The sequence below is a fragment of the Somniosus microcephalus genome, chromosome 14 (genome assembly GCF_052327205.1).
Source record: "Somniosus microcephalus isolate GS21.2 chromosome 14, FLI_Smic_1.0, whole genome shotgun sequence".
Taxonomy (NCBI): Eukaryota; Metazoa; Chordata; class Chondrichthyes; order Squaliformes; family Somniosidae; genus Somniosus; species Somniosus microcephalus.
The window spans coordinates 71,433,181-71,448,583 of NC_141000.1; the positions used below are offsets into that span (position 1 = coordinate 71,433,181).

Here is a 15,403-nt window from a genome sequence, read left to right on the forward strand (position 1 = left end):
TGAGGGGATACATAATTAGCAAGCATTCGTAACTTGTTAGGAACATTCTCACCACACTCCTCAAGGAAGTTGCTAAAGGTACGATACCAGTGTTTCCATACCTTAGCGGCTGTAAGTGAATTCGGGTCCAGGTCAAGATGGGCGGGTCTGAGTACTTTCTCCACGATGGATCGATTACTTGTCTGAGTTCCCTTCTACGGTTCGAGTCGTAGCTGGCTGTTCCCGAATCACCCAAAGCGTGGAGTCGATATCAAGTTGATTAAATTGACGTAATAAAACTCACTACGCACTTGGTTTGAGCATAAAGCAAGACTTTAATCAACTTGTTTCAGAACATGGAGGTCTAGTTGTACTTCACTAGTACCTTGTCTTACAAAATGTCCCTGGCAAGCTGGGGCCGATGCCAGAGTATTTATACTCCTTGGACATCGCCACCAGCTGGCCGTCCAGTGTTATTTCAGGAGTAGTTTCTTGATGAATGATGAGATTTATAACATGCCCTAACTATAATCTTCCAGAATTCTCTCGATTCAGGAACCATTCATTTAGATTGGAAAATTACACGTCACTCTGCTATTTAAGAAAGATGAGAGAGGGAAACCAGGGAATTATAGACCAGTTAGCCTAACATCCGTTGTTGGGAAATTACTAGAGTTCATAATTAAGGATAGAGTGACTTTACACCTCGAAAAAGTCACTCTTTGGAGGGAAGTCTGTGGAAAACTCAATTGAAACTGGCAATTCAATTACAGGAAACTTTGTGCTATCCGACACCAACGGGACCGAGCTGTTGCCGTCCCATCAAAACTGCCAGACAAACCAGCGCTAATGTTGAAACATACGGAGATTTTGAGCTCCGTATCTGGCAACAAACCCTGTTGCTTACAGCTTCTAAACAGTCGGCTGTACCTTGCAAGTGTCTCTGTAGCTTAGCAACAGCTTCAGCGAGACCTTGCAGAGCCTGACTGGTGAAAAAAAAGCAACGAAAAGAAAAAAAACCTAACGAAACGGCTCCTGATTTTTGCCGGTGGCTCGAGCATTCCAGACAGTTAACCTCTGGATAAACCAAAGTTTCCTGTATAATCCTCTAGAAAGTGCAACACAGTTACAAAGTTGCACAAAAATGTTAATGTTTCTCTTTCCCTCTTGCTGCACACTATCCCAGCAGCAGAGGGACAAGCAGGCCAACTATTCTCAAGCTTCTGCCAATGGGTCTAAGTGGCAAGTGAGAGGTGTGGAAAAGTCACTCTGCCTCCATGGAAATTTTCAGGCCCTTCCCTACTAGAATTAGTAACGCACCATTTGGGAAAAATCACACTGAAATCTGTGTCCTATTACTCTAGAACTTAAATCTATTGTGTCCTGACTGTACACTAACTTTAGCATAAAACATACCCTAATAATTATTGAAGTTTTAGGACTTGCAAGGATTGTTTTCAAGTACTAGCAATCAACTCCCAGCGCTCGAGACAGTCCAATACTACAGTAGCCTAATTAATTCTCTCCACTATGGATAATCATGGTTCAATTTATATTGTTTAATATATTCTACAATAAAAATCCTCACTTCTATAAAATTGGAGGCATAACATTTTAGCAAGATTTCATAAAAAAATATAAATTATTCAAGTACCTGTAGTAACTGGACAACGTTTGGTGATTTGTTGAACATTTCTTGAAGCTGATGGAGTATGATGTTGTGGCAGTTACTACAGCCAGAATTCGGACCTACCGTTCCTAATGATATGTGGAATCGCTGGTGAGTGGGATTCCACTGGATAGTTATCTGAAATATGAAAATAAACCTTTTTTTAAAAATTAAGAAATTAACCATTATGCTATATATGCAGTTATTTAAATATAACAGTTTTTATTTTGTTTCTTATAGTCTGTAAACTATATATATTCACATTATATGTTGCTATAAAAAGGTGCAAAGATACATTATACTGCTTATTTACAGGATTAAGACAAAAGCAGACAAATGAAATGAACTGTACTGTGCTTACCGAGCTGCCTTTAGTGGCTCCGTAGCATATGACAAGTTTACGGTAATTATAGACACGTATCTCCGAGAAATGATTAAGGTGGGATGGTATTTCTAGAAGGTGAAATGTTAGGAAGATTATTTCTCATTTTACTATTGCTGTTATTTCACAAGAATTTTTTTTTTTGAAATCATGATTAGTACCTGGCAAGGAACGTGCAAAATCTAGAACACAGTCATAGAGCTTAGCTATGCTATTCCACTCGTTTAGGAATGCCTCGACCACCTTCCGACCTCCAACAGGCTCAGATAATAAGCTTTCATAAGTCAGATATACGTGACGTGTTGAACCTGGAGACAAAATTAAATCATTACAGACAAAAGCTATTGAAATTCATTTTACCAAGAACTGCCAAATATTCATGTCAGCTATGACAAACATTTTATTTTATATACTGCATATTTTGATTGAACATATTAGCAGCTGCAGTTCCTCAGACTGGCACAATGATTACTGCGAGACATCCGTTACAACCTTTTAATATTGGATTGCTAAAATAGATGTTCATATCTACTATCTTTTGCTGTACAAAATCTAATTCCACACCAAACATGTAAAGATGAAATCTGTAACAGGCCATTAATGATGCATTTACAAATTTGCAATGTGGTTTCGGCTTTGCACCAATGCTAAATTTGTGAAGTGTAAATCAGGTGTCCAGGCCCTCATTTTTGGAGTCCAGAGAGCCTCACTCCTCTTCACTGGTGTCAGGTCAAGGCATGACTCTGGATTTAGGTTGCATTTTCAGTAAAACCCCTACTTTGCACTGATGCTACAGATTTGCTTGAATGCACCCAAAGTTATTTTCTCAACTAAAACTTTGTTCTACTTCCTTAATTTGGTCTTAAAAGACTGACTGATTGTCAACCTAAGTAAAATGGAGCAGTTTACATTCTAATCCAATTTATTTCTTTGAAGAATTAACATTTTTGGTTTTTAATAAATATTGTGCATCACCTATGAACAAAACTAATTTTTTTTTTTTTTTTTAAACTCGTTCATGGGATGTGGGCGTCGCTGGCAAGGCCAGCATTTATTGCCCATCCCTAATTGCCCTTGAGAAGGCAGTGGTGAGCCGCCTTCTTGAACCACTGCAGTTCGTGTGGTGAAGGTAATCCCACAGAGCCGTTAGGGAGAGTGTTCCAGGATTTTGACCCAGTGACGATGAAGGAACAGCGATATACTTCCAAGTCAGGATAGTGTGTGACTTGAAGGGGAACTAGGAGGTGGTGGTGTTCTCATGCGCCTGCTGCCCTTGTCCTTCTAGGTGGTAGAGGTCGCGAGTTTGGGAGGTGCTGCTGAAGAAGCCTTGGCGAGTTGCTGCAGTGCATCTTGTAGATGGTACACACTGCAGCCACGGTACGCCGGTGGTGGAAGGAGTGAATATTTAAGGTGGTGGATGGGGTGCCAAGCAAGCGGGCCACTGTCTTGGATGGTGTCGAGCTTCTTGAGTGTTGTTGGAGCTGCACTCATCCAAGCAAGTGGAGAGTATTCCATCACACTCCCGACTTGTGCCTTGTAGATGGTGGAAAGGCTTTGGGGAGTCAGGAGGTGAGACACTCACCGCAGAATACCCAGCCTCCGACCTGCTCTTGTTGCCACAGTATTTATGTGGCTGGTCTAATTAAGTTTCTGGTCAATGGTGACCCCCCCAGGATATTGATGGTGGGGGGATTCGGCATTGGTAATGCAGTTGAATGTCAAGGAGCGGTGGTTAGACGCTCGCTTGTTGGAGACAGTCATTGCCTGGCACTTGTGTGACGTGAATGTTACCTGCCACTTATCAGACCAAGCCTGAATGTCGTCCAGGTCTTGTTGCATGCGGGCAAAGACTGCTTCATTATCTGAGGAGTTGCGAATGGCACTGAACACTGTGCAGTCGTCAGCAAATAGCCCCACTTCGGGCCTTATGATTTGGTGCAATTTATTTAAGTGGCAACCAAAGCTTTCCGGATCAGTATTTTATATTTTGTACTCCAAAAAAAATGGAGAAAAAACAGTGATGAATAAAGCAGTAAATTCTCCACTAATATGACTTCAACATAACTACCACATAAGTCTTGTACATTATTGTGACTAAAAACAGTTCTTTGCAAAGCTGTGATGCTTTTTGTGTTGAAGATGATAAGCAAACCACTATAGTTTCCATGTCATGGAATATGAGGTAATCTGAACCACTGTGTACCTTATCCTGTACACAACTTCTGAACATTCCGATTAAAACAATCCAAAATTGAACAGTTTTGTAAGTGGTGTAGATATGCCAACATGGATGTTTAAAAGTATCTAACCTTGCTCTTTGGCAGAAGTACTATTAAGAGGGCAATTGGCAAATACCAGTTCTGCCACCCAGGTCCGATTATTCCTTCCCTGCAATCGGAAAGTACAATCCAACAAAGATCGGTCTAAGGCCTTCTGTGTCTCCTCACTGACACTTGTACATAGAGGAATCCTATAGAAACACAAAAACCCACTTAGTTAAAAGGTGAAGACCTTTAATCACCTGGAGATGAAGGGACAAAAAAGCAATGTGAAGGGGCAAGGTTCTTTGCTTAACTAAACACTGCCAATCATTTAAAAAAATCATAAGCAAAAGACTGGACTCCCATCTGGATCCCAGAGTTCAAATTCCAGCGTCAATTTAGCCACAACGTGACTACTTGCAAACTATTATGTTATGCTAAAAAGAAAAGACAGTAAGTCAACATGGTTAATTTTTCTTGATCACCAAGGAGCAGAGAGTGGGATGTGGCAATTCAATTATCGGTCTTTACAAGGGTTAATCTTGCATAATTGCGTCGTATTAACAGCACAGAAACAGGCTATTCAGCCCAACAGGTCCATGCCAGTGTTTATGCTCCACCTGAGCCTCCTCCCACCCTTCTTCATCTAACCCCATCAACATAGTCTTCTACTCCTTTCTCCCTCATGGGTTTATCTAGCTTCCCCTTAAATGCATCTATGCTAGTCGCCTCAACTACTCCTTGTGGTAGTAAGTCCCACATTCTAACCACTCTCTGGGTAAAGAAGTTTCTCCTGAATTCTCGATTGGATTTATTAGCGACTATCTTATATTTATGGCCCTAAGTTCTGGCCTCCCCCACAAGTTGGAAACATCTTCTCTAAGTCTATTCTATCAAACCCTTTCATAATCTTAAAGACCTCGATCAGGTCACCCCTCAGTCTTCTCTTTTGTAGAGAAAAGAGCCCCAGCCTGTTCAATCTTTCCTCATAGTATAACTTCTCAGTTCTGGTATCATTCTAGTAAATCTTTTTTGCACCTTCTCCAGTGCCTCTATATCCTTTTTATAATATGGAGACCTGAACTGTTCACAGCACTCCAAGTGTGGTCCAACCAAGGTTCTATACAAGTTTAACATAACGTTTCTGCTTTTCAATTCTATCCCTGCAGAAATGAACCCCAGTGCTTTGTTTGCCTTTTTATGGCCTTATTAACCTGCTTTTAGTCACTACTTTTAGTGACTTGTACCTGTACCCCCAGATCCCTCTGCTCCTTTACCCCATTTAGACACATTTTCCAAGGAGTATGTGGAAATGTTAATTTTGATATGTCCACAATATTTGTGTTTATGATACTATATCTGTTATACAGTAAATATCTATGCACCAGTAAAGATTGATTGACTAGGAGAACAAAATGCCTGGCTCACCTCTACAGTTCATAGATGTATTGCTGCACATTGAAATATTTAATCCCATCTCTCCCTTTGGTTCTGGTTGCAAAAAACCCTTTGAGAACTGAACTATTTGAGTTGAAGTTTGATGTGTAATAATGCCCAGAACTTAGAAGCTTGGTGCAGACTCAGACAACTGAGAAATCCGTGATCATGTGTCTACAAAGCTGAAATTCAAATCTGTCTAATACAACCAAATTTGTAAGTAAGAACACAATTGAAGCCACTGCTTGAAGTTCACAGAATTTGTGACCCAGAGTGAACAAATGTTGACTCAATTTTTGAAGTTTACGATTAAGCATGAAAATTTCCTCAACAATTGAAATCCAACTCGCTTCATCAGTTCTTGATAGGTTATTTGTTTTGCGGGAAGGCGAGGAGAGAAGAGGGTGCGCAATGCTCCCTATTCTGTTGAATGAGCAACAAACTAACATCTCCCAGGTGAAAGTAATAAGACGTGGGTGAATGTCTTATTTCACAAAGCTGAAAGAAGAATTTTTTTTAAAAGTTACCTTAGTATGCGTATGGCATGACTGCAGCTGTCTCCTTCCACTTGAACTCCTTGGTGAGGAATCTCCATAGCAGAAAGCTTTAAAACAACACCTCCACTTAGCAACTGAATATTTTTTTAAATAACTACCAAAAACTGAGTCATTTTTCTAGGCCCTTTAAATAAACAAAGTTAGGAACATTTCATTACACATAATAGATGCACAAATGAACTTGGGCACAGCAACCTCAATTAGAGTCGTGTGTGCAGTATTGAGCCCCACACTATAGGAAGTATATTAAGGCTTTGGGGAGCATACAGCACAGATTCACTAGGATGCTGCCTGGTATGAGGAAATACAAGTATGAGGGAATACTTGAAAAATTTGGCCTCTTTCCATTAGAATGCAGATTATGGGGCGATATACAATAGGTGTTTAAAATTACAAAAGGATGGGACAAGGTAGATAGAAGCAAACATTTCCCAGTAGTTGAGGGTCAAAAACGAGGGGGCATAGATACAAGGTTAAACCTTTAGAACATAAAGCAAGAGAGAGTTGGGAGGTTGTGGAATTCACTTCCAGGGTTAGTAATTGAAGCAGAAATGATGCCAACATTCAAGACTAGATTTGATAGATGGATGAAAAAAAAATGGTTGAAGTGATATGGGAACAGGGTGGATAAATGTGATTAGAATTATATGCTCGCATGGAGGGTAAACACGGACATGGACAGGTTGGGCCAAAAGGTCTGTTTCCATGTTGTAATTTCTATGTATGACTCCAGTAAACACTAATATGGAATACAAATGAAAACCTCTGCTAATAGGTTCAGCAGATTTCACTTCTAAATTTTCTCCTTTTCTCATCTGCTGAAGCTATTTACTTCTGCTTGGGTAGTTCCATAGGCACCCTCCGGCACTTCATGCAAAGTAGCTATTCTTGATGTTTGAGCCTAGACAGCAAGTATTAACAGGTTACTTGGCTTTAGGGATGTCACAGATGAGCCCAATCCATACTTCACCTGATATACACACAGGCGCATTTTCCAGCAAGAGTTTCTGCTTCGCAGTCAGTGGGAGGGTCCTCCTTGGACGAAGAACACAGGCAAATTGTAGCACTCTTCTGCTACCCCAGCTCAGATCAGCTAACTCAGCACAGGCAGAGAACTGAATCTAGAATGTTTTGGTCTGCACAGCTCAGTTATTTGCTGTCCTTAACAAGTGAGCCAAAATAAAGTTGTTATTGACTTCTGCCATTTGAGTCCATTACTTTACTGATATCATGCCTTTATCACTCTGCAGAATTCTGATTCTGGTTTTAAAACCAGCCACTTGTTAATAATTGCACCTTTGTCAATGTCGGCTTACTGGGGTCTATTAAAATAAAATATGAATATCCATAAAGGCAAATAAAAGCTCACCTTTAAAAGCATTAAAAGGATATTCCAGGCAATAAGAGTTGCTGATGCATCATCATAACAATCTAAAAATATAGCTCATGTAAGATGGCCCAGCAATTCTCAGAGCATCTAAAATGGCTCAAGATCAAGTTAATTGGCAATAGATTTGGACAAGCATCACCTAAAACTGCTAAATGTAAAGCTATGAAAGAGTGGAACTCTGTCTTAGACAAAAGAAAAAAGCTGACAAGTCCTGGTCCACAGACCAGGTCAATCTGCTGTCAAATCTCTTGATGCTGCATAGGGGATGCATCTGGTATCCACTTTGACAGCTGAGATCAAGAACTCCCCGTCACTATATACCACATTATAACAACTTTCAAACTTTAACGAACAGTGTTACAAATTTGAGTCTGCCATAGATACCTTCTCGCATTCAGTTGCTCCCGTAAGCCTGCCTGTCCAGCATCCGGTTGCCAAAAAAACATTCAACTGCCTTTCTTGGTGTCATCTAACATTTATCTCATTGCTGTTTGTGGGACCTTAATTTGCGTAAACTGGCATTTCCCTACATTACAATTGTAGCAAATCTTCAAAATTTGACTGGCTGTGAAGCGCTTTGGGACATCGTGACATCATGAAAAACACGATATAAATGCAAGTTCTTTCTATTGTCCAGATGAGAAAACACATTGCTGTTAAAAAACCCTTAAAAATTAACTTTCCCTCCCACCGAACTCCTTTCGGTGGAAAAATGGTGATAAAAAACCCACAAAATGTGACAAGCAGTAATAGTGAGGTACCTTGCAAAACCACTGAAGTTGGTCAAATCTATTCCTTGGTGGCCATTTACCACTTTTTCTGCAGTATAAGACCAATATAATGGAGATTTGACTCACTGAGAAACAGGGACAGGCAAGGAATATCATAACGTACATGTTTCCAATAAAGACTGAATGATGTGCTATTCAAGAGATTTGTGACATTCAAAAAAAATTCCAAAACTTCTTACCTCACAACGAAGTCCAATAAATGGCATGTTTGTGTCACACATAGCTACTAAGTGTGCTAGGACCTTATTAAAGGCACACATTTCCCCAGTTCTCTTGGGTTTCTTAGATTCTGTAGGTCCTTGATCAGCAGACAACTACAATTTAAACACATTTGTCAATTATTAGAGGGTTTGAAAGAAAACCTTAGCAGGTCAAAGTTTCTTCTAAAGGCAAATTTTACAAAGCACTGGCTTACAGCATGGAGCATCACAGGTCTTGAGCACGCATCATAGAATCGGCTGTGAAGGCACTAAGGGCCATTCCACCAAGACACACCCTGGTCTCTTCCCCCTGAGCCTTGCTTTGTGAAATGCATTAGTGTTTGCCGAGGTGGAGGTACTGTCTCCTTCTTGAGCACCTCACCGTGTTCCACCTCACCTTGTTCCATCCCACTCATTTAAAATACTCATCCACTGACCCCCAAGCTCCGCCCCAAGTTTTTCACCAAGATACCCTCCCTCTATTCCTCCCTCAGCATTGAGTGATTCATCCCCAGTGATTTCAATCTTCATCCTAGCTTCCCATGCCCTCGGAATTCATTGCCTTCCCGGCCTGCCTAAATTTCTTCTTACATATTAAATCTCCTACCCATATTCATAGTCACCCCCGCAACCTTGCTATCTACTATTCAAGAATCATCTTAGAGAGAAAAGATAACCAAATGCAAAAAACTGCAGATGCAGGAAATATTAAATTAAAATAGAAAATGCTGGAAACACTCAGCAGGTTAGGCAGCAGCTATGGGGAGAGGAAGGTAGGGTTAACGTTTCAGGTCGATGACCTTTCGCCAGAACTGGGAGCTGTCACGGATCAAGAGAGCCAGGGGAAAAAGAGGCAGTGAGAAAAAAAAGTCCGTGATTAGGCCCCCTCCCCGGTCACCGACTCCGGCTGTTCGCAATCTCGCCGTCCAAGTCAACTTCTAGCCAAGCTTCCAACTCCATGTATTCTCAGTCACGAAGACCGCCTATTTCCACCTCCTTAATGTCACCCGTCTCTGCGCCTACCTCAGCCTATCTGCCACTGAAGAACTCATCCATGCCTTTCTCACCTCCAGGCTCAACTATTCCACGGTCTCCTGGCCGGTCACCCTTCCAAAAACGTCAGCTTATCCAAATCTCTGCTGCCCGTATCCTATTCTGCATCAAGTCCCACTCATCAATCACCCCTGTAATGATGACCTACAATGGTTCCCAGTCCCTCAATGCCTCCATTTTAAATTTTCATCCTCATGTTCATCCCTTCATGGCCTTGCCCCCTCCCTATCTCTATAATCTTCTAAATCCCTACAACCTCCTACAAACTCTATGTTCCTCAGACTGACCTTTTGTACATCTCCCCTCACTTCGCTCCACCATTGGTGTATACACACACGCACACACAAAGTTGTTGTTCAATAGCAATGAATTTGGTGCCCTCAACAAAATTCAATATCCCAAGTTCTACAATGCCTCCTTTCTGGAGTTCAGATCACCCATATAAAACAGGCACATAACTCTTTGGCTAGCTACTGATTAACTGCTGATTTCAAGACGTGTTGGAGTTAGCAGTTTTGTTTGGAAAGTTTGATCATTTTTAGGTTATTGTAGTCTTATCAGCATTTTCATTGGTGCTTTAGTTCCTGTTGTTGTATACGAGTTTTTGAATTCAAGAATTTTATTTACCACTTCTCCTGCAACAGCCTTGCTGCCACTGCAATTTCACTTGCAGCAAGCAAAATGCACAAGATGGGAATTCCTTTTAGGGTTCCAATGACAATCCATAATTTGGAGGGCGATCCTCACTTCAGGAGGGGGCAAGAAAGGTAGGTGCGCTTACACTTCAGACATTAATTTACCCCAAGCCCATATTTGCACCCCTTCCAAGGCTTGCGAGAGGAACCCAGTCTTTGGTACATTCACTTCTCTAGCAAGCGTGGAATGGCCATATTGCCCCAAAGAGGTCCCATGAATGGTTCCATATAGCATTGTATTATCGGCGCCCTCCTTTTTCATGAGAATCCCAAAGAATTTCACGCTCTTTTGGGGAGTCCGAAAGCCCATGTTCACAAAGCTGTCAGATTACTTCAAACCTGCAAACAATTTCCAATACAGGAGCAGCTCTTCCTGTGGGAGTGACACTACTGCATTAAACATTTAAACTATCTTATCCTTCCAAGTCAGGTGACATCGGCCACACAAGTCAGTTGGACGCCATAGATGCAGAAAGCAAATGACACAGGCTTTGTTTAGAAGAGACAGCACGTGTCTCCTTCAGTGTAGAAAGGAAGCATCAGCCAACTGAATTTCAATGTATACCATGAAGTATGGGTATACATGAGATAATCAAAGGGTCGGAGGCTGTGTGATACCTTGCCATGGGGGAGCAGTAAATGTGTAACAAGTTGACAGGCAACACTTCATGGTGCAGTGCTGGGCCACTGACCCGATAAACAATACCATTTGTTAGTCTTATCATGCCACATTCCTTAGAGTAATGTCTTGCTCTGTTTTCAGGTCTTGCAAGTACTGTTTAGACTTGAGCCTGGCTGCCATCTCCTAAGATGCATAGTCCACTGATGTCCTCTGGATAGAGTACCCTGGAATATCAATCTCATACAGCAGCACCTCCACTTTACCAGCCATCAAACAGGGATCAGGTATCGCACTACTATATGTTGCAGTACAGATTGCACACTAAAATGTAGCACCATTGCGCGGAACAGCGAGATTTCTGATTTCTTCCCCTGAAACCACTCAGTTCCTTATGCGCCTTTAGAGGTAAGAGGGAGGAGAAAGAGAAAGGGATTTCTACTAATGTGGTACGTAAGGGCTGGCCAAAGGGGTATTGATCTTGGGCAGGCGAAAACCTGCTCCCTCAGAAGCACGGATACGATTTAGGCAGGTCCCAAAGTTAAAAGATGTATCTATTATACATAAAAAACGGAGTATTTCAACACTCTAATGGCACTGCAACTGTAGGTAGCAGTGAGCGGAACAAGACGACATAAAACATTACATGACTGTCAATCAACTGAACTCAAGCTCACGGATGTCAATTTTAACTGCAGCACTCAACATTCACCACAGGGTGGCACTGTAGCAGTGCATTTCTCAGTGAAGGAGACCACAGACCGACAGACATCTTAGAACCCACAGCACAGGAGGCCATTCAGCCATCATGCCTGTACCAGCTCTTTGAAAGAGTTAGTCAGTTAGTCACAACCCCCTCCCTCTCTTTCACCATCAGGCAAGTCCATTATAGTAATCTGGGGCATCAAAAATCGTGTTTTGTGTGTACCCCCGCCCACCTATTTTTGCTGAGTAATATAGGTCCTCGGGGCTGATCTACTTACCAGCCCCTTCTGTTTAGTGGCAGTATCGCTGCAGATGCACCTCTTCACCCCTCATTAGAAATTCTAGGCTTTATATTATTCCTTCTGTCCGCGTTCATCATATTATCGATTTTTTCTTCTGACCATATTGCTCTTCCATTCTACTACTTTAACCTCGGTTTCTAGCTTGTGGTTTTATAGTTATGATCTTCCTCTAGCTTGGCTCAATTGGTAGCACTCTCACATCTGAGACTTTTGTGGGTTCAAGGCCCATTCCAAAATGTCAGCATATAATCTACATTGATACTTCAGTGCCATACTGAGGGAGTGCTGCAATGTCAGGTGCACTTGCATTTCAATGAGACTTTAACCCTGCTTAAGTGGATACTATCGACCCCATGGCTTTTTCCGAAGAGGAGCAGGGAGTTCTCCTACTGTCCTGTCCAAAGTTCTTCCTTTAACTAATATCAAAAAAAGTTAACTGGTTATTGATCCTATTGCTGTTTATTATAACTTGCTGTGCCCAAATTGGCTGCCATATTCACCAATATAGCAACAGTGACTGCACCTGAAAATAATTAATTGCATGAAAAGTGCTTTGGAACATCCTGAGAAACTGATATAGCACTATTATATATAAAAGTTGTTTTCTTTTCCATCACTCCACCCTCAAGCACCAATTCCTATTAACTTGGCTCCATAAACTAAGCAGAATATATAAAGTTTACAGTCCTATTTGCAGCCCACCAGAATCATACATGAATCATCTTCAGCACTTCAACAGCCAGATATTCCCAACAGACAGCTGGCTCTAAATTTGCCTTGGTAAAAATATTAGATGCCATTCTGTTTCTAGCAGACTCATTGTAACATATCAAAGTTGCTTAAAATTGGCCTTGTGCTTTAAAACTTATTTATCTCATACTTTAAGAGTTGAAACACTCAAGTCTGCACTGTACATCACATAATATTCTACAGTGCAGCTTTCAAAACGTGACTGCAAAGCATTTGCAACTTAAATCATATACCCGAGTCATTCCAATATTTATCTTAAGTAAAAGTGAATAACATTCTATTCACCATACGTATTATCCTTTCATAAGCACAAAAATTTTAAATAAAATAAGGAGCAAGATATTTTTCTCATCTGATTACTCAGAGGAAATCACAATGGCACGCTATAAATCGTTACAAAAAAGTGTTAGGAAAATTAATTGCATCTAATATTCCTTTTGTAACTTTTATGGTCAAAGGCCATGGCCTTCATTTTAATACAAGATCCAAACCTTGTGCTTGTCTCCAGCCTTGGCCTGCTTCCCAGTTTTTGCATCCAGTACTAGTTCCTCAATGTTTGGTTTGAACTGTTGCAAAAGCAATGCAGTGGGAGGACAATCGTCTGGATCAGTCAGCCCCTGACTTACAGAGAGGAAATGGTATTTATACTGTAGTTCTATGGGAAAACCTGGTCTCTCTAACATTTCCACAACCTGAAAGAACAAAACAAAAGATGTTAACATCACTTGATGTCCAATAAGAACTGCAGAACTATCCCATTACAGCAGCATTTCATTTGATTTAAGTTAGAAATACATATTTACTGAAGTCAGAACAGGCTGGGTTGGGAGAGGGAAGAGTACATCAACTGTTCTTATACACTTCCAAGCAGGCAGTTCAGAGTAGCAATAGTAGAGGCCTGGACATATGCCAGCTTCTTGCTCTCTTGGCTTGGGAATGGTGTGTAACCTAGGATGATTTGGAAGGGAGGAGTGAAGGAAGCAGACTTACTTGCAATAAACAAATTCTTTTATAAATAACATAACTGATCTCTTACTGATAAACATTCCAGGTCTATAAATGTATTTCTTAAATAATGTTTAGCTGCAACCAAAGAATGCTTTATCAATGAAATAAACTTACAATATAATACTGGGGAAGGCGTGTTAGCTTGATGAATAGTTTGTGTTTTGAGAGGTTTCCAACTGGATGAGAGGAGAAGTTTGAAAGATGTAACGTCTCACTGCAGACTGTGGGAAGGTGCTTCATAGACTGTTTGCATCGTTGTTGTCCAAGCCAAAACCTGGAGGGGAAATATTTTTTTAAAATTAAGGCTACATTTGAACAAATATTGCCCATATTTAGTTATACATGCATATAAATAGTAAATGGGTAGTAAGAGGAGGGGTAGGGTCAATTAGGGACCAAAAAGGATACCTATGCAGAGGCAAGGGCATGGCTGAGGTACTAAATGAGTATTTTGCATCTGTCTTTACCAAGGAAGAAGATGCTGCCAAAGTCAGTGAAAGAGGAGGTAGTTGAGATATTTGATGGGATAAAAATTGATAGAGGTACTAGAAAGGCTGGCTGTACTTAAAGTAGATAGGTCACCAGGACTGGATGGGATGCATCCTAGGATGCGGAGGGAAGTAAAGGTGGAAATCGCAGAGGTACTGGCCATAATCTGCCAATCCTCCTTGGATACGGGGGTGGTGCCAGGAGGGGAGAATTGCAAATGTTACACCCTTGTTCAAAAAAGGGTGCAAGGATAAACCCAGCAACTACAGGCCAATCAGCTTAACCTCAGTGGTGGGGAAGCTTTTAGAAACGATAATCCGGGACAAAATTAACAGTCACTTGGACAAGTATGGATTAATTAAGGGAAGCCAGCATGGATTTGTTAAAGGCAAATTGTGTTTAACTAACTTGATCGAGTTTTTTGATGAGGTTACAGAGAGGGTTGATGAGATTGATGTGGTGTACATGGACTTCCAAAAGCTTTTGATAAAGTACCACATAATAGGCTTGCCAGCAAAGTTGAAGCCCTTGCAATAAAAGGGACAGTGGCAGCATGATTACAAAATTGGCTAAGTGACAGGAAACAGAGAGTAGTGGTGACTGGAGGAAAGTATACAGTGGTGTTCCCCAGGGGTCGATACTAGGACCACTGCTTTTCTTGATAATATATTAATGATTTGGACTTGGGTGTACAGGGCACAATTTCAAAATTTTCTGATGACACAAAACTTGGAAGTATAGTGAACAGTGAGGAGGCTAGGGATAGACTTCAAGAGGACAGAGGCAGGCGGGTGGATACACGTGGCAGATGAAGCTTAATGCAGAAAAGTGCAAAGTGATACATTTTGGTAAGATGAACAAGGAGAGGCAATCTAAACTAAAGGGTACAATTCTAAATGGGTGCAGAAACAGAGAGACCTGGGGGTATATGTGCACAAATCGTTGAAGGTGGCCGGACAAGTTGAGAAAGCGGTTAAAAAAGCATACGGGATCCTGGGCTTTATAAATAGAGGCATAGAGTAGAGTACAAAAGCAAGGAAGTTATGAACCACCTTTATAAAAACACTGGTTCGGACTCAACTGGAAATATTGTGTCCAATTCTAGGCAGGATGTGA

At 41.1% G+C, this 15,403-nt stretch overlaps 1 protein-coding gene across 3 annotated transcripts in view; it reads right to left on the minus strand.

Moving 5' to 3' along the window:
• med14 (mediator complex subunit 14) overlaps positions 1–15,403 on the minus strand; it is a 68,828-nt gene that overhangs the window by 27,561 nt on the left and 25,864 nt on the right. For all 3 annotated transcript variants that reach the window (XM_086006652.1, XM_086006653.1, XM_086006651.1), the window contains exons 13-20: positions 13,913–14,072; positions 13,282–13,482; positions 8,646–8,780; positions 6,256–6,332; positions 4,340–4,500; positions 2,192–2,338; positions 2,010–2,101; positions 1,634–1,786 (exon numbers count right to left, since the gene is read on the minus strand). In XM_086006652.1, coding sequence (XP_085862778.1) covers positions 1,634–1,786; positions 2,010–2,101; positions 2,192–2,338; positions 4,340–4,500; positions 6,256–6,332; positions 8,646–8,780; positions 13,282–13,482; positions 13,913–14,072 — 1,126 coding nt within the window. The remainder of the gene's footprint in view (positions 1–1,633; positions 1,787–2,009; positions 2,102–2,191; positions 2,339–4,339; positions 4,501–6,255; positions 6,333–8,645; positions 8,781–13,281; positions 13,483–13,912; positions 14,073–15,403) is intronic.